Source organism: Ovis aries, chromosome 16 (genome assembly GCF_016772045.2).
Source record: "Ovis aries strain OAR_USU_Benz2616 breed Rambouillet chromosome 16, ARS-UI_Ramb_v3.0, whole genome shotgun sequence".
NCBI classification, from domain to species: Eukaryota; Metazoa; Chordata; class Mammalia; order Artiodactyla; family Bovidae; genus Ovis; species Ovis aries.
Window position 1 is genome coordinate 1,788,619 of NC_056069.1, and position 18,966 is coordinate 1,807,584.

At 46.1% G+C, this 18,966-nt stretch overlaps 1 protein-coding gene across 1 annotated transcript in view; it reads left to right on the forward strand.

Moving 5' to 3' along the window:
* DOCK2 (dedicator of cytokinesis 2) overlaps positions 1 to 18,966 on the forward strand; it is a 473,410-nt gene that overhangs the window by 73,558 nt on the left and 380,886 nt on the right. The window contains exons 15-22 of the mRNA XM_042233648.1: positions 3,461 to 3,559; positions 5,279 to 5,351; positions 5,471 to 5,574; positions 7,543 to 7,726; positions 7,855 to 7,952; positions 10,563 to 10,652; positions 11,712 to 11,812; positions 12,606 to 12,740. Coding sequence (XP_042089582.1) covers positions 3,461 to 3,559; positions 5,279 to 5,351; positions 5,471 to 5,574; positions 7,543 to 7,726; positions 7,855 to 7,952; positions 10,563 to 10,652; positions 11,712 to 11,812; positions 12,606 to 12,740 — 884 coding nt within the window. The remainder of the gene's footprint in view (positions 1 to 3,460; positions 3,560 to 5,278; positions 5,352 to 5,470; positions 5,575 to 7,542; positions 7,727 to 7,854; positions 7,953 to 10,562; positions 10,653 to 11,711; positions 11,813 to 12,605; positions 12,741 to 18,966) is intronic.

Genomic DNA, 18,966 nt, shown 5'->3' on the forward strand with positions numbered 1-18,966 from the left:
CAGTGCTTGTGTTTGGAGTCTGATTTTTCCTCCCACTGCAGTGTGTCCACCAAGGCCAAGTTGGCATTAACTTTTCCAGGCTTCCTTCTACTGACCTGAAGCCAGTTAGGGGCTCTCTTGCTAACTGGGAGCCATGGGGGTAGGCAGCGGGGAGAGTTATTGTCTAGGCTCACTGGAGACATTGATTCAGTGCAGTTCGGTTGCTCAGTCACATCCGACTCTTTGTGACCCCATGAACTGCAGCACGCCAGTCTTCCCTGTTCATCACCAACTCCCGGAGCTTACTCAAACTCATGGCCGGTCAGTGATGCCATCCGATCATCTCACCCTCTGTCATCCCCTTCTCCTACCTTCAATCTCTCCAGCATCGGGGTCTTTTAAAATGAGTCAGTTCTTCACATCAGGTGGCCAAAGTATTGGAGTTTCAGCTTCAGCATGAGTCCCTCCAGTGAATACTCAGGATTGATTTCCTTTAGGAGTAACTTGATCTTCCTGTAGTCCAAGGGACTGTCAAGAGTCTTCTCCAGCACCACAGTTCAAAAGCATCAATTCTTTGGTGCTCAGCTTTCTTTATGGAAACATACACAGATCTATATTTTCCCTGGAGACATATACAGATCTATATTTTCCCTAAGACTGTCCCGTTTTTGGTTGCCATGCTCTCTCTACAGACTTGGTGACATTTAGGTTTATCTCTGAAGTGTCTATGGGGAGGGCACTGTCATAGGTCTTTCTCAGAATAGTGTTTTCCTCAGCCTTAGGCAATCAAAAATTTTCATCGTCAAGATAGTTTTGTGGGATTCAGTTGCCTGCTGTACAGCAGTTTTCCTTTCACCAGAGATATATGTGTGTTTTCAGTTTTTATAAGCTACATGGGATTCACTGGAGCTACAGAAATGCTAAGCCCATAAATGTCCTGAGATATAAATCTTGGGAGGTAGAAAGCATCTAAGCTGTTATAGAGGGAACACTGGACAAGGGGTTAGAGGTGTGAGGTGTGGTCCTGGGGCTCCTCCTTCGGGGGCGCTGACTTAGCCTCTTGGGGTTTTTGTTTGCTCAGTTCTGCAATGGGGATAATGACAGTAGCTGTCAGAGGTGATTGTGAAGTGATCTGTACAAAAGGCACAGCACAGCGCTGGCCACATAACACTCTACATGGTCAGGAGAACTTTGGAAGCATGTTCTTAATTCAGTACCTAAGAAGTTCTGAAAGGCTCCATCCCACTGAAAAGAGAGTTGTATGTCTTCCTTCACTTGCAGTTCCCTGGTTGTCCTTGTTCTTTTAGGGATAAGTTTTGAAAGGATGCTATATCCTTTTCAAATGGTTTCAGTCTGGCTGTAGGTAGCGTCAGTCTGTACTGAAATAAAACTCATTCTTTCCCGATAGCTCAGAAGTATGGAGCAGGCTCTCAAGTAAGAGGGACAGGATTGCAACTTCCCATAGCTTAGCTTGCTTCACCAGGGGACCCAGAGTGAAGGTATGTGGCCAGCTTTGGTCATTCAGCCTAGTAGGGGATCCACTAGAGAATCTGATGGAATGTGGTAAGAAGCATGGATCTTTACACCATAAAAAGCCCAGAGACACTTTGCAATTTAGGGGCTTGGGGCTGCAAAACCAGTTCTCATGTCCCTAGATCTCTGAAGATTTGAGGTTAAAATCTCTTGTTCTGTTTTAAAAATCGACCTCAAGACTCTTCTGGGTGACCCTACTTTAGATCTTGTTTTGGGACCAAACAACTGGAATGAACACAGATAAAATTAGGGGCTGGCATACTCTGTGGCTCAGCTGGTAAAAATCTACCTGAAATGTGGGAGACCTGGATTGGATCCCTGGATTGGAAAGATTCCCTGGAGAAGGGAAAGGCTAGCCACTCCAGTATTCTGGTCTGGAGAATTCCATGGACTGCATATTCCATGGGGTCGTAAAGAGTTGGACGCAGCTGAGTGACTTTCACTCTCATACTCTATCGAGGGCTTCCCAGATGGCTCAGTGGAGTGAAGTGAAGTCACTCAGTTGTGTCCGACTCTTTGCGACCCCATGGACTGTAACCTACAAGGCTTCTCTGTCCATGGGATTTTCCAGGCAATAGCACTGGAGTGGATTGCCATTTCCCTCTCCAGTGGATCTTCCCGACCCAGGGATTGAACCCAGGTCTCCCGCATTGTAAAGAGACGCTTTACCGTCTGAGCCACCATGCCTCTTTTTGGCTCAGTGGTAAAGAATCAGCCTGCCCCTGCAGGAGATGCAAGAAATGTGGGTTCAGTCCCTAGGTTGAAAAGATCCCCTGGGAGAGGGCATGGCAACCCACTCCAGTATTGTTGCCTGGAGAATCTCATGGACAGAGGAGCCTGGCAGACTAGAGTCCATGGGGTCACAGAGAGTCAGATATGACCGAAGCGACTGAGCATGCACACGCACGTAGTCTGTTGCAAGATAATTCCTTGTTACTGTGAGGGCGATTTTTATGGCGAAGAATAAATACCCTATATTGGTTGATCTTTTCTCACTCTCTGAGAGTATCCTTCCTGCCTTTCTGCTCAAAGCCAATGTGGAATCTTTCTTTGAGATCTTCAACTGTCATTATCTCCAAGAAATAATCTTTGAGTCTTTAGGGAGAACTGAAGTGATCTTTCTCAGTGCTCCATAGTATTACACAGTCAGCCCTCCATACCTAAACCTATGGGTTCTGCATCTGCAGATAAGGAAGGTCATCTGTACCACATCATTTTATATAAGAGACTTGAGCATCTATGGATTTTTTAAGTCAGCAATGGGAAAGAGGGGGCCCTGGAACCAAGCCCCCAAGGACACTGAGGAACTGGACACATATATCTGTCATCACTTCGTGTTGCCTGGTGATTTCCTGCACCACACTGTGAGCCCTCCTGTCAGGTTTCCTGTCTGACTCATGCCCATGTCCCAGTGCTTAGCCTGGGCTGGTGTCTGGAAGATGCTCCCTCACTGTGGGCTTCCTTAGCCCCCACTGCCCATGTGTCTGTCTGAAGGTTGATCTCCCTCCCCCTTGCCCAGCTTCTGCTGCGACCTCGATGTGTGAGCATCAGGAATGCATTGGAATGAGCTGGTGCCTGGCTGATCTGAGCCTATTGTAAACTTTTGCAATTCAGATATAGGAAACAAATAGGATTAAGAAGACTGGCAGCATGCAGCAACTCCAAGGCTGGTTACCAGTGACAGTAGGGCAGCCATGTCAGCACCTACTGCGCTCCAGTGATTTCCAGAATGCGAGTAATAGAATCTCTGCAGTAAAGCAGCTGTCACTCCTAGGGCCAGGCACATTCATGGGTAAATCCGTAATGTAGAAGAGTATCTGGCAGAAGGCTTAAAGAAAGAAGGTTATCTCAGGCCCTACGGCCAGCCTTGGCCTTGGCCCAAAACTGCCCAAGCATAGAAAATGACAATGTTATAGTGTTTTCTCTCTTTTCATTTTTCTTGGGTCAGAATGCAATTTGTGTGGGAGCTGGGGACAAGCCTATGAATGAGTACCGGTCCGTTGTATACTATCAAGTCAAACAGCCACGGTGGATGGAAACAGTCAAGGTAATAATAATAATAATAAAAAACAATAACAACGATGATACTAATTGCAAACATGAATCTAGGGACTCTAAGAAACCTCCCTAAGGCCTGAAACAATGCCCGTCCTGTGTCTGGTGGTGTGTCAGGCAGTGGAAAAAGTGGCCCAGCGGGTGAGTGCCTTAGATCTCTTGCTCACCCTTCGCTGGTCAGGACCTGGTCGCCTTGGAATTGTCAGATGGTCTCATAGACTGTGCACCAGCCACCAAGTTGTGTCCTTCTATTCATCAGTGAGGAGCGATGGAGCTTGGGAGCAAATGTGAAGCTATAAAAAGCTATTTAATGCCTGGAGGATCCCCTACTGAGAGGTTACCTCAGATGGAAGTGGCATTGACCACAAATATTTGCATTACCAGATTGTCAGGCTATAGCAGAAGGGAATAGTTTGTGTTAGAAATAGAGTATGGAATTAATTAATTTAGTGAACAGTGAAGCTTGATCACAGCTTCCGATGTCTCTGTCTTGTGATTAATAGCAATTTTTACTCACCATATTCTCTGAACCCAAGCTGAAGACATGGTCCGGCTCCCCTTGTGGAGGGAGCTGTTCAAGCCTCAGTGGTTCTTGCCTTGTTGCCGGCATTCCCGTGTTCCCAGTGGGTCTCCCTGCACGCATTCCCTTCAAATGACCTACCCATCTCTGGGGTCAGAGACCTATTAGGCCAGGCTGCTTTCTCTTCTCTATGCTCGCTTGCACCCCAGCCATATCTCTTTGTGAGCCCTCGTCACATCGTGATAATTATGTATTGCCCATGTAGGCTGCGGGCTCTTTGGATGCAAGCACACTGTCTAATGTCAGCCTGGCCGGTGCCTCACATAATGGTGGTAATGATTCAACGTGCAGTGGAAGAATTCCCACGTGACTTATAGTTCTTTTGCTCTGAGACGTACAAGCATGTGATTTTGTGTGTGTGTCGGGGGGGGGGCCTCAAATTTCATTCTCTGGAGCAGTGCCCACCGAAAACCTGAGTGGACTTCCCATAGGTTGCTAAGCCTGAAATGCACAACACAGAGATTGCTGTGGAGCTTTGGGAGGGGGATAGTGAAGACCCAGGCCGACAGCACCTCCATCAAGGATACAGCACAGACCACTCACTAGACAGTGAACCTGGGTGACCAAGGGGTGATGGTCTTGGCTCAGTGTCCTTGGAGGAATAAGCATCTGAACATGTGTCTAACCAAAGATGGGAATGAGCCCTAGCATGTCTCAAATATGACCAGATTCAAACATTTTTATTAATTTACATAAATGACAGTCTTCCAGCAAGCCCCCTAATGAGCATTGTTAATTTGCCAAGCCCTGCTGCAATCGCCTGAACTCCTGGAGTGTGTAAGGAAAATGTGCATCGCGTAGTTTGCAGTGCATCAAATCCTGCGCTAAAGTTATGTGACTTTTATATCAATTTGGGGAAATTCATTTTCCTCACTGTAATTTACGGATCCCTTTTCATTGGCTGGGAATGCAATTTGCCAAATGGATTACATTTGGTACTTTATTTTCTCTTCATTGCTAGTTCTTCTGTAATTTATTTACAGTTCATCAGGCTTGATAAATGGGTGATATATCAGCACACAGCACTCTCAGCTAAATGGTCAGGGCTGCCTTTTTCAGAGGGAGGGCAGGGTGCCGTGGGGAGGGCCATTTAACTAATTGTCTCCTGAGCTCTGGTTTCTGCCTGCTGAGGTGGCTGTCCCTATTGAAGACATGCAGAGGATCCACCTGCGATTCATGTTTCGACATCGGTCATCCCTGGAATGTGAGTACTAAATGGCATCTCTGCGGCCCTAAAAGGATGGGCTGGGATCACTCCTTTTGGTAGTGGGTGAGTGGCCCAGGTATCGTTTTCTTTCCTAACCTCAAAGATGCCACTTTTAGCTAAAGACAAAGGAGAAAAAAACTTTGCCATGTCGTATGTGAAGCTGATGAAGGAAGATGGGACCACTCTGCACGATGGATGCCACGACTTGGTTGTCCTAAAGGTACCACGTCTCTGTGCTGTGCTCAGCGGTGTTTAGCTCTTTGTGACCCCGTGAACTGTAGCCTGCCAGGTTCCTCTGTCCGTGGGGTTTTTCAGGCAAGAATATTGGAGTGTGGGTCGCCATTTCCTCTTCCAGGGGATATTCCCCACCCAGGGACCAAACCAGTGTCTCCTGCATCTCCTGCATTGTAGCAGATTCGTCACTTGCTGAGCCATCAGGGAAGCCCAAGAGCTGAGATTAACTCTGCAGCAAGGAGCATATAGGAAGTGAGGGGGATATGGCAGGATTGCTTGGTAAATGAGAGCAGGGACCCCAGTGACACGCATCAGGGCTCTCCCATGTGAGACCTGGTACAGAGTCTGGACTTCTCTGGGCCTGCGTGTCCTCATCTGTGAGCCTTCAGTGAGTGAGTGTGAGAATCCACAAGAGTTATTCCAGGTAAATGTGACAGTGATGGGCACATGGAACTCAGTAAGTGGAAGGTTGTCGCACACAGAGTGGGCTTGGATTCTGTGAGATGCCTGTGGGATGTTCAGAAGACCAGCAGGAAATATATTTGAGAGACTCATCACTGTAGTGAACGGAAAAGCATATTAGCGTTTAGGGTTCTGATCCTGCTGTTGACTAACTTGGAGTCATCCTATGTGTCTTCCTGAGACGTGCTTTCTTTTTCAAATGGTGATGGTCATATTTATGACCATAAGATGGCCTGTGCAGAAGGACCACGTGGGAGAGTGTAGCTGTCAGCTGTGTTCTTCCTGCCTTATGAGACTTGCGCTGTTCTCGAGAAGTGGGGGGTGTCTTCCTGGTCGTGCAGGCTTCCCCACAACCCCGCGCATGACAGTGGCGTGCCTCTGCTGGCACCTGGCTGGAGGCAGAGGGTGTGGCTGTGGAGCAGTGCGAGGCTAAGTGGTCAATACAAAGATCACACTCTTGCCCTTGACTTTCTCAGCCTTGAAGGCTGGGGTTGCCCTTTTTCTCTGGTCTGGACAGCAAAGACAGCCTCATCAAATTCATCACATGATACCTTTCTCTGAGTCTCTGTGACTTTTCCAGAATACTCCTTTTTTTCCCTTCTGTACAGCCTCTGTTTTCTCATTTATGATGCATCCAGGTAGTTCTTGGCTTGAAAGCCATTCTTCCTCAATAGATTTACAGTTCCATGTGCAGTCACTTTTCAATTTAGTCACCTTCCTAAAGCCTCGGTCTCCTCATCTGCAAACTGGAGATGATAACAGTATCCGCATCAGTAATAGCTGCTGTGGTGCTTGAATGCTGTTCGCTGAAGCATCACAAGCACTCTGTGTAGCAGCTGGTGGAGAGTGAGGGCTCAGTACTTGTCGCCTGCTGTAACGCCTATCTCTAGTCATTCACGGCAGCATGCCGAGGGACTCACGTGTCTGTCATTTCGCTAAGTGTTCCGTACGCATTATGCCACCTAGTCCACTCAGAATTTCTAGAATTTGCTATGAAGCATAGGCAATATGCTTCATAGTCAGGTTAATCAGGAGAAAAATGAGTCACAGACAGACAAAGGAATATATTCACAATAACATAGGCTGTGAACAGGGTCTAAATCCCTTCACTTTCAGAATCCAGTGCCTTTCCCTCTTTAATCTGATTCCTTATCCCACTGGTGGGCTTGTTCGTGTTAAGATCTTATGAAACTTAGAATGAACTAAAATATGCTGTTTGGGAATCTTCAGTTCCCTCTGTGCCATTAATGAAGTCTACAGAGCCTTCAAATACGTGAATGTTCAACCCCTTTCCCATCAATGTAACCTTGGCTTCTCACCTGCTTTGTGGAAAAATAGTCCTACCTTGCCAGCTGACGTGTATCGCTCCTCTGATCACGTTCCTCGCTGTTTCTGACTCTCCCTGCCTACAGTGTGTAATCCGGCCTTGCAAACTCTGTGTAGCACTGGGTGTGTACTTCGGCTGGGGAAGTAACTAGGGTGTTGTTTCCAGGGAGACAGCAAGAAAATGGAGGATGCCAGCTCTTACCTGACTCTTCCTTCTTACCGACACCACGTGGAGAACAAGGGGGCCACCTTGAGTCGAAGCTCCAGCAGCGTTGGGGGGCTCTCTGTCAGCTCCCGGGATGTCTTCTGCATCTCTACGCTCGTGTGCTCCACAAAGCTCACCCAGAATGGTATGGAACCATTGAGAGCTCTGCGAGCGCGTGTGTGTATGTGTATGTGTAGGCAGGCCCGGGGAGGTCCTGATATGGACAGTTTGGGCCAGTAAATAGTAATTCTGCTTGTCTGGACTCTATTTTAGTGGGCTTGCTGGGTCTGCTTAAGTGGCGTATGAAACCACAACTGCTCCAGGAGAATTTAGAAAAATTGAAGATTGTTGACGGAGAAGAAGTGGTAAAGGTAAGTGGGACTTCATTTTGCCTGTTTTCATCCACCAGGGACAGACCTTTAACTCATGAGCGGTTTCAGGGAAGAGAGAAAGTGTTCAGGGAGACAGGAGAGATTTTCTTCTGACAATGGGAGACAGTGTCCCAAGTTGTCATCAGAAGCCTTTATTGATAAAGCTAGGGGATGCTGTGGTTCAGTGATGCTGAATGTTGAGCAGGAGAAAAGCATGGCTGTGCTCAGTCTCTGGAAATAGATCAACATTGGTCTAGATCCCAGCTCGAACACTAGCCAACTTCATGTGGTAGTATTATCAATATGACGCATTTGGCAGAGTTGCTATGAGCTTTCAAGATGAAAAATATTTAAAAATTACTCAGCAGATCTCTTACACATAATGTACAATAATTGAACTAAAGCATATGAAACATACAAGGTTAAACAAGGAGTAAATATTTACTTTTGTTGTTATAAGTTGCTGTAGTAGTGTGATCTCTCAGTATTATCTACATGTTGCTATTAGAAACAAAAAGTATTCTTGTTTCCACTTCTTTGAGAAAGTTATGTGTTGAACATGAGAAAAGGGAAGATATCAGTGCTCTCGTTTTAAGTGAAACAAGCGGAAAGCAATGCAGGTATCAGATGTTTTGCTGTGTCCACATGGTGGTGGAGAATATAGTGTCTGAAGTACTAATCTAATTAAAGCAACCCTCTCTCCAGCGTTATGAAGTGGGAAAAGTGTTTCCTGGTGATCTTGTTTCTCTCAGGAACTCGGTACAGCTGGAATCTCTGAGACTGAACGTCTTTATGTAGTAGCTCTGTGTTTTGACTGTAGGAAATTTTGACACGTTAGGGGGAGTATATTGACATATACTCTACGTATCTTAAGAGTACAGAGCACTTATCTTAAAAGTACAGTTCAGTGTATTTTTACCCATGTACATAACTGCAGAGGAACCCGAGATCAAATTGCCACCATCTACTGGATCATAGAAAAAGAAAGAGAATTCCAGAAAAACTACTTCTGCTATTTCTGCTTCATTGACTATGCTAAAACCTTTGACTGTGTGGATCACAACAAACTGGAAAATTCAAACTATAGAAAAGAGAACAGGAATATCAGACCACCTTGCCTGCCTCCTGAGAAACCTGTATGCAGGTCAAGAAGCAACAGTTGGAACTGGACGTGGAAGAGAAGACAGGTTCAAAATTGAGAAAGGAGTACGTCAAGGCTGTATATTGTCACCGTGCTGATTTAACTTATATGCAGAGCACATCACGCGAAATGTCTGGCTGGATGAAGCACAAGTTGGAATCAAGATTGCCAGGAGAAATATCAATAACCTCAGATATGCAGATGACACCACCCTTATGGTAGCAAGTGAAGAAGAACTAAAGAGCTTCTTGATGAAAGTGAAAGAGGAGAGTGAAAAAGCTGGCTTTAAACTCAACATTCAGAAAACGAAGATCATGGCATCTAGTCCCATCATTTCATGGCAAATAAATGAGGAAACAGTGGAAACAGTGACAGACTTTATTTTTTGGGACTCCAAAATCACTGCAGATGGTGACTGCAGCCATGAAATTAAAAGACCCTTACTCTTTGGAAGAAAAGTTATGACCAACCTAGATAGCATATTAAAAAGCAGAGACATTACTTTGCTAACTAAAGTCCATCTAGTCAAAGCTATGGTTTTTCCAGTGGTCATGTATGGATGTGAGAGTTGGACTATAAAGAAAGCTGAGCACCAAAGAATTGATGCTTTTGAACTGTGGTGTTGGAGAAGACTCTTGGACTGCAAGGAGATCCAACCACTCAGTCCTAAAGGGAATCAATCCTGACTCTTCATTAGAAGGACTGATGCTGAAGCTGAAGCTACAATACTTTCACCACATGATGTGAAGAATTGAATCATTAGAGAAGACCCTGATGCTGGGAAAGATTGAAAGCAGGAGGAGCAGGGGACGACAGAGGATGAGATGGTTGGATGCCATCTCTGACTCAATTGCCATGAGTTTGAACAAGCCCTGGGTAATGGTGAAAGACAGGGAAGCCTGGCGTGCTGCAGTCCACGGGGTCACAACGTATCCCACACGACTGAGCGACTGAATAGCAACAGCAGCCCAGCTGTGTTCCCAGCACCTAGATCAACAGACAGTCCATTCATATCAGTACAGTAGATTCTCCCTTACCCCTTCGTAGTCAGCAACCCATTCAAGGGTAACCACTAAGCTACCAAGCTTACCACCGTCATCACAGATGGGTTTTTGCCTGTTATTGAATTTCATAAAAATAGAGTGAGGATAAACATACATTTTGTGTCTTGACTTATCTTACTCTGTACAGTGGTCATAAGAGTCATGGTCATCTTTCTACATAGAAGTAGTTGGCTCACTTCCATTGCTGCGGCATGGTCTGTAACACCTGAGTACCACCCTGTATTTATCTACTTTGCTGAGGATGGACAACTGGCTTGCTCCAGTTTCTGGCTCTTATGAGGAGCGCACCTGGCCCTCCTGAACATGGCACACGGTGTGTGCCTTCATTCTCTTGGGTAAACACAGAGGGGTGGGACTTGTGCATCACTTGACTCTTTCTTACGAGACCTCTGTTATTTTGCCCAGTTTCTCCAGGATACTCTGGATGCGCTCTTCAACATCATGATGGAGCATTCTCAAAGTGATGAGTATGACATCCTCGTCTTTGATGCTTTGGTAAGAGAGAGGGGCCAGTGTTTTGTGACATTAGGCATTAACATAGTGTCTCACTGTGAGAACATGAAGAACTTAAGACCCACGTGGACTTTTCCATGAATTTTTTCGGAGGCATTGTAACTTTCAGTGACCAGGCCAATAAAGGAGTTCCTGTTTCCTTTGTTAGTTTTGAGTTGATTTGAAAGCATGGGCAGAAGGATTAAAATGGGAGTGTTCAAATGTTGATGGTGGTTTGGCCCTGGTTGAAAGTACATGAAGCTGAATATCATGAATATTCGCTTGGGCTGTCCATGAATTCTGGGAGCGAATCCTTGGTCAGGTTGTAAAGCACCCCAAATGTTTCCTAGCTCTTTTACTTTCTTCCTCCTCATTGTCTCCAGTTTAGCAGTCAGTACACTCCTCTGCCCATCTGGACCATCTTTCAGTGGGTGGTACACCGTTCAGATCTGTCTTCTTACCGTCTTTTGAAATGGTCTGTGCCTCCTCTTGCTGTCCCAGCTCACATCTTTTCAGTGTCATATCAAAATAAACATAAGAAACATCCACATTAAGATGTCAGTGACCAACAAAGTACGAATGTGTCAACCCTTTGTGTCAGTGACATTTACATTTTTAAAGGACTAACTTGGAGACAGTTGTGACTTAGTCCATTGCTTCCCAAGAGGACTTCCTATAAAGCTAGCCTTAAGGAGAAATGTTTCCTGAAGAACACTCACTTGAGAACTCGGGAAAGTGCTGAGCCTTGCCCAACCCTCTTCGAGATTTACAGTGCACAGAAGCATGTAGAAGGCTCTGATAAGTCCTGCAATAAAGAAGGTAGTCTAAGGCTGATAACTTGAGATTTCTCAAGCTCGTCTGGCTGTGAAACCCTTTTATCTTACGAAACCCTTCATGAAACACTTTTTAGAAGAGATGTCACCATAATGTAAAGGACTGAAGATACGTTAGTGAACTAACTCCTGGGCAAAAGAACTTGATAGGGATTTCGTTGTACTATGTGACGATGACTTCCTGTCCTGGGTCTGCCCCCAAACACTGACTCCTTGCCTCTTTCTGAAGATCTACATAATAGGTCTCATTGCTGACCGGAAGTTCCAGCATTTCAACACCGTCCTGGAGGCTTACATCCAACAGCATTTCAGTGCTACCCTAGCTTACAAGTAAGTAACTGCGAACTCTCTACTTGTCCTGCCAGGGTGCCGAGGGCACAAAAACTCGAGTAGTTTCTTTTTGTCACCACACTGTGTGAGTTCTGCATTTTCCAACAAAACCTCATCTGGCCTGTGTTATTTGGATTAAATAAAAATACGCAAACTCATAGGTTAGTATGAATATTTTATGGTGACAGACGTACATGGCAATGTTTGCTCATTCAGTCATTCAGTAAGTCAGCTGTCATTTACTGAACAGCTATTTGTGGTAGTCAAGGCTAGAGAAAAGAAAGTGTATATGACAGGTGGCTCAGTATTGCTTATGTATAGAGGGCTGAGGGCTAGAGGTCAGAGATGATGCTGGAAAAGGTGAAGGAGCCTGGAGAAGCAGGCCACGTAGTTCAGAGTCTACCCTGCTGGTAATAAAGAAAATTCCCAAGCAAAGGAGCTCCATGATATTAAAAGAACATTTTCTGTGGGAAGAAAAAACTGAAAAGAACATCATAACCACCACCATCCCCACTCACAACTTCATTGGGGCTGGTTTTCCCAGTGAAAAGATTTTTTTTTCCATTGGTTTTTTTCTTTGCTGGCTTTTTATGGGCAGGAAATACTTATTCATTCCCTGTATTAAATGTATATTTTTAAGCAGAGTTATTTTTATGATGTAAATGAGTGAGTGAGCTTGGCTGTACTACCACCTTTAACCTTTGATTGAATGCCTTGTAATTTACTAAGCAAACTAATTACCATGCTGTGGGTTGAAAAGAGATGTATTTTGAAAATATAATCCCTTATTCAGGAAATTGATGACGGTGCTGAAGACTTACTTGGACACCTCCAGCAGAGGAGAGCAATGTGAACCAATCCTAAGAACACTGAAAGCTTTGGAATATGTATTCAAGTTCATTGTTCGGTCGAGGACATTATTTTCACAGTGAGTATTTGTTCTGTAAGATTGATTGACTAGCTCTGCAATTCCTCTGGGACACAACAGTATTTGTGCCATTGGAGAAACCGTTTCACAAAATTACAGCCAGCCATTGATTAAAAACAACTTAAAAATCCAACCTAGAGATTTATGAATAGGTGATAATTGTTCCAAGTTCATTTGGAGAGAAAAAAAAAAGAGAGAGAGAGAGAGAAATCATGTGTTGAAGAGTTATGTTTCCTCCAGTGAATATGATTTGTGATTTGAGGCTCTTCTGCATTTCACCTAACAGTCTTCATTTGATCTGAGATATGATGAAAGCTTTCCAGGAATCTATATTCCATGGGGATAGGGAGGCAGAACTCAGAAAATCTGACATTTATTTGGCTCTAGAAGGATGTGCCTGATGGTGAGCTGTTATTTGCAGTTGACCTGCCTGTCTGTGAAATCCTAGTGGCCAAAAGGGAGCTGACATGGTAGAGCACCTAAGAGGTTTGATATGTGATGGTCAGTACCACAGAGGTTAGCTGCCCTTTTAAAAGACTTTAAAGATGGAGTCATTCCAACGCGACCTGCAAAATAACAATTTATGTTCATACTGGCTGCAAGGCAAAGTTAGGCAGGGGGTTGGCCGTGTGCATGACCAAGTTGGCTGTGTGTTATGGAAATAAGAAGTAGCGTACAGGAAACGCACTGTCTGGATTCTTACCAAGCTGACTCGGGGGAAACAGAATTTTGTTTTATTTTGCACTGTGAAGATGTCAGGGGTGGTTGGCCTTAGGTATGGCTGGGCCCAGATGCTTGGTGCCATTCAGCGAGTCTTTGTCTCTCTAGATCTTGGCTCTGCTTTCCTTTTGTTGTTCGCCTTCTGAGGCAAGTTGTCCAATGTGGAAGCTTCCAGAACCTCAGATTCGTGTTCTACTAGCTTAAGCAATTCTAGGTTCCCTGTTGTTATACCGAAATCCTATGCCAAGAACTACCTGGTCATGTGCTAAGATCTTAAATAGTGTGACCATGGGAATGAGTACATAGATTGTGCACTTGTGGGCTCATGTCCACCTCTGGAGCCATGGGTCATGTCAACAAATTACGGTATGAACTTGTTTACTTGGAGGATGGTGTCCCCCCAAGTAGAAGTCTGTAGCTCAGCATTTTGATGAAGACTCTGGAAGCTTCATACTCAAAGTCTGCTGAAATGGGTAATCATTTGAGATTCTCCTTTTTAGGAGAATTCTTTGATATTTCAGTTGATGAATAGGAAGAGATGAGTGTTTTAAACCATGTCACAAAGCGTATGTCACTTAGGCTATTTTAAAATGGAAGGATCTGTTTCGATTCCTCTATTTTGTCAGATAGTCAAGGTGAAGATCGTATATTGACGTCTAAGGGGTATTCTTCCAAATCAAGAGATACTTGTCAATTATTTGAAAAACAGCAGGGGACAATTGTGAGTCTTGGAAGTGTTCAAGGATTCAAATATTGTAATTCCAGATTAGGCCATGGTATCTTATCCCATCTCCAAGTGAGAACTTTAGATCTAACAAGAACGCTTTCTTGGTGTGTCATATCTATTGCCTCAATTTGTCCTTTTGATTTCTGTCTCTTCTATCCATCCCTCCCTTCCTCCTTCCCTCCCTCCCTCCCTCCCTCCTTCCTTGTCTTACCTCTCTTAGTCTTTGTCTGTTTCTTCCAGTGGAACACAGGGCATTTGTATATTTGCTTTGTTCTTTTCTACCTAAAGGTCTCTCATCTTGCAAAGGCCCCAGATCTTCATTCAGTACAAATTGGAACTTCGTTCAGTGCTATTGGAACTCTAAGTGATTTTTGGCTTCTTAAGAAGAGGGATAATCTGTTATTCTCTGCTGTACTCCCAGCATAGAATATATAGAACATAATAGATAACTCAAAAAATGTCTGTTGGATGAAGCGCATTTTGGGGACTAGGAGATGTCTTTAAGGTGACCCAGACATAATCTTGAATCTTTTCTCATGAACAGAAATATAGGCTGACCAGCAAGGAGTGTCTGGGACCTCATGCTGAGGTAAGGTAGATGTTACTCACTCTAGACTCTTTCATGATGAATTCTCTTCAGCAGAGCCTCAAGGACATTGGGAAGTAACAGTGGTATTTCTGCAAACTAAGAGGACATTTTATTTCCGAATGGTAGATAGCTCTTTCAGTGCTTTGAGATTTCTAAGCCAGCTGGTAGAAAATCGTTAATATAATTATTGCTCTCGGAGCTTATTGTGTCTGGTATTGTGTTTCTGTTTCCTGTTGTTCCTTTGTCGTCTTTCCTCATGTGCACAGTTACAGCTGATCCATTAGTTGTCCCTTCCATCTTTCCTTTGTGAGTACTACACACGAGCCTTTACAGGGGCTAGGGATTTTCCTGTGTCACTATGCAGTTTGCAGTTGGGTAAGAGAGGAAGAAAACTTGTTGAGAAGGACTAGAATTTTTAAAAGGACTGTTCGTTTCTAGCACATCAGTTCAGTTCAGTCGCTCAGTCGTGTCTGACTCTTTGTGACCCCATGGACTGCAGCACGCCAGGCTTCCCCGTCCATCACCAACTCCTGGAGTTTGCTCAAACTCAGGTCCATCAAGTCAATGATGCCATCCAACCGTCTCATCCTCTGTTACCCCCCTTTCCTCCTCCTTCAGTCTCTTGCATCATCAGGATCTTGTCCAGTGAGTCAGCTCTTCGCGTCAGGTGGCCACAGTGTCGGAGCTTCACCTTCAGTGTCAGCCAAAGAAAGTGCCCTCCTGTCCCCTCTTCTGTGCCACTGGCTCCTGAGTCAAGGTCTGGGTGGGTGTCTCTGGGGCACACCTGCACCACAGTTACAGCGGAGCGGGTCTGAGCTTCTGTCAGAGGGGAAGTGCGGAGAATTCTGAATTGTAGGCGATGTGTCCAGAAATGCTGAGCGGCCAGAAACGTGACCAATGTCCATTGGGCTTTTCTTGAACGACTGACACCCTGGTAGGTATAGTACATAGTGGGGAATACTCGGAAGGAGCCGAAGGGATTCTGTTCTGGGTGTTGACTTTCTCCACAAAACCCCTTGTGGTGACTTATCCTGAAGCTCAGCCAGCTGAGCAGATCACCAGGGCTTCCGAGTCTGTGGAATCAGAGTCTGCAGTAGCCTGCGCGTCCCTTATCCACATGGTGGACATTCCCGTAGGAGCACCCCTTCCTGTGGCCAGGCACATGAAACAGACTGCAGAGTTCCTGTAAGCCTGACTTCGCAAACGAGAGAAGATGAGAGCCCAGGTCTGCAACAGCATTGGCGTCCGCATGTCTGTGCTGCTTAGGAAGCCTGGCCCTGCTGTAGGCTGGAGCGCAGGGGTTGCTGCGGGATGTGGCTGTGCTCACTCTGTCTTGGGCAGCGTCGGCTCAGTGACAGGCAGTGCTTACTCTGCACACTTCCGTCCCCATAAGCACCTGCCTTAGTGAGTGACCCAGGCTCTCTGAGCCTCAGTTTCCTCATTTGTGAATGAGGATAAACCAGCTTTATCCTAGTGTTCTGATGGTGAAATGAGATTATATGCACAAAGTTTCTCTGTACTATCTGATATTTATTCCACAAGAAAAATAAATCTATTAGCTGTTATTACGTTTTCACCTAGTAGAGACAGAAAGGGGTCTTGTTTCAAACACTCAAAATTAAAGTAGAAAGTAAAAGTTTTGTGTCTTGATTCATGCTCAGAGTTTGATTCACTGTTCATGCTGTACGACACCCTTCTTGCTCTGTAATTTTTAGGAAGAGGGACACGTTTAACAGGCGTCAGTGCTTTCTGAGGCCCTCGGTGGAGGGAGTATTTAACAGCCCCATGAATTCAGCTGGGTCTCTTGCTGGCCCTTGTGTGGCCCCCGCTGTGCCTGCGAGTCCCACTTGCCTCGTGTGTATGGTCAGGCCCCTTGGCCCAAGCAGCTGTGTGCCCAGCTCTCTCTGTTCCTTGCCTGCGCTACTAGTCTTTTCAGACCTGCTTAGTTCTTGCTTCCTTCTCCTCCTCCTTCTTTTAGCCCTCTCTGGAGGGCTGCTCTGCCGTCACATGCTCCTCCTTCACCACGCTCATCCACACCCTTGGCTGGGGAGGCGGTCAGCTCTGGGCTTAAAGGCACCATCTCCGGAGCTAGGCTGCTTGGGTTTGAATTCTGCATTTGAATCCTACCACTACCGATTACTAAGGTTTATGACTTTGGACAGATTACTTAATCTGCCCGAAGCTCAGTTTCCTTGTGTATAAAACAGGCATGCACTGAACAAGCAACAAACCTTTCAGGGTGGTTGTGCAAACGGATGAACTAATGGGCGTCTGGCAGCTGGACAGAGCCTGTTGCATAGCAAGTACCCCCAGCTCTGATTCCCTGCTTGGTGCACTTCACCCATTACTTCCATCAGCCTGCACACACATGCTCATCTCCTGACTTCATCTCCTTCTCTCACTCCATGAGAGGCCTCACAGGCCTCCCTGCTGTGCCTCAAGCTCCCACTGCAGGGCGTTTGCACCCTTCCCCAGACACCCGCTTGCTCACCCCCTGGCCTCTCTTACAGCTTTACTCAACGCCTCCTCACTCCCCTGTGTCTGATGGCGCCCACTGCCCCTGGCACTCTTGACTGCCCTCCTGTTCACTCTGCTTTTTGTCAGTTTTCGTCCTCGTGGAACCGATCACATGTTATAAGTTACAACATCCTAGCCCTTCTAGAGCGTCAGCTCCATGAGTCTGATTATTTTATTCTAAGCACTGTTTTGTTCTCAAGCACTGAGAACAGCACCCAGCACATAGTAGGTATGCTCAGTTGCTCAGTCATGTCCGGCTCTTGGCGACCCCATGGACTGTAGCCCGCCAGGCTCCTCTCTCCATGGGATTCTCCAGGCAAGAGTGCTGGAGTGGGTTGCCATGCCCTCTTCCAGGGGCTCTTCCCATGCCAGGGATTGAACCCATGACTCCGTGCCTCCTGCATTGGCAGGTAGGTTCTTACCACTAGTGCCACCTGGGAGGCCCCACATAAGAGGCACTCCTTCAGTAAGAAAAGGGACAGCACATCTATCCCCCTTTCACAAATGAGGACACTGAGGCTCGATTCAAGCTCAAAGGTCACACAGCCAAGGGTCAGTAGGGCAAGCTTCACATTCCACCTCTTCTGAATAAGCAGATTCAAGAGCTGGAACTGGACCACACGAGTGTGAGTGGGACTGGCCAGGAGGAGCTGTCCTGAGAGGGAGCAGCTCTGGCTGGAAGGGTCAGCTGCTGCGAGCTGCTGGGGCTGCTGAGAGGCGCAAGGCTGTGTGGGTGTAAGTGCTATCATCCACCCCTAAGCACAGCAGGGCTTCAGTGAAGACAGTGATGACTTGGAGCAGGAGTTTTCAGGAAGGGGGTCCCCCCAGCATGGTGAAGCTGCCCCTGCTACCCTTGCTTTGTCTGCACGATCTCCTAAGAATGAAGGAAAGCTGTTGTGGGGGTGGCCCAGCCGAGCTCACATACTTTGGAAACAAGTCAGGGATAGAGGAGTGCCCTGAGCATCCTCATGGGAGCAGCAGGGTCTCCAGGGGTCTCCCTGCTCCCCAGCCCTCCCCTGTCCTGGGAAGGCCGGCCGCGGCAGGCACCGTGCTGTTCATCTGCACCATGGGGGCTGCTGCTCCATTAACACAGGCTGGGAGGAGCACAGCTCTCACCTCGAGCAGACGCCCGCCAGCCGGGCTGTGTGGCGTTCCTGCCCTCTCTCTAATTGCCTGCAGCAGCAGATGACTCCATGCTCCCCGATGCCTGCTTTTGCCTGTTTATTTTGCATCTTGCTTTATTCTTCCTGTCCTGGCCTCCCCCTCCCCTCCCCTGCCTCCACCTCATCTTTCCACCAGTTCAATTTCTTCTTATGTAAATATTATATACTAGCCTATCCTTCAGGTCATGAATATGTTAGGCAGCAAGGCTGTACGCATAAAGCTCAGGCATGCCCAGTGTAGCCTGCAGTCAGAGAGAATACATAAGCCTCTGCCTTTTTAAACAAATATGAATTTAACTTGAAGGTACCTGCCAGTGTGATTTGTTTTCATTGTTCACATATGAATAAATATTAAAATGTAATCATCTGTTTATGTTGAGGATGGGTCGGCATGCTGGTCATATTGCTATTCCTGTTTCTCTTGCATGTAATTTGTTTGCATATTAATGCCATTTTTTCCTGTGTGAGCCTTGGTTTTCAGCTTTGAATATAATTTCACTTTTTGATGAC